Source organism: Merops nubicus, unplaced genomic scaffold (genome assembly GCF_000691845.1).
Source record: "Merops nubicus isolate BGI_N331 unplaced genomic scaffold, ASM69184v1 scaffold41212, whole genome shotgun sequence".
NCBI lineage: Eukaryota > Metazoa > Chordata > Aves > Coraciiformes > Meropidae > Merops > Merops nubicus.
The window spans coordinates 1082-1345 of NW_008596353.1; the positions used below are offsets into that span (position 1 = coordinate 1082).

At 56.1% G+C, this 264-nt stretch overlaps 1 protein-coding gene across 1 annotated transcript in view; it reads left to right on the top strand.

The window, feature by feature from the left end:
- The window catches only part of AAAS (achalasia, adrenocortical insufficiency, alacrimia), a gene marked incomplete at both ends in the record, with an annotated part of 1781 nt that overhangs the window by 1074 nt on the left and 443 nt on the right, over positions 1–264 (top strand). The window contains one exon of the mRNA XM_008936342.1: positions 106–230. Within this exon, the coding sequence (XP_008934590.1) occupies positions 106–230 (125 nt within the window). The remainder of the gene's footprint in view (positions 1–105; positions 231–264) is intronic.

A 264-nucleotide genomic window follows, 5' to 3' on the forward strand; every position in this document is an offset into this window, starting at 1 on the left:
GGGATGGTTTGAAACTAGGTAGAGGGAGATTGAGACTGGAGAGAAGGGAGAAATTTTGGACTCTGGGGGTGGTGAGGTTGTTCTTCTCTTTGTCCCCTCCTCCAGGTTTGGGATGTGTCCACAGAAAACTGTGTCCAGCTGCAGTGGTTTGGGGGGGGTGGTGTCACCTACTTGGCTTGGTCCCCTGATGGCAGCAAGGTCCTGGCAGCCACTCCCTCTGCAGTGTTCAGGTGAGTGCCCAGCCCCCGGGATGGTTCATCTCAG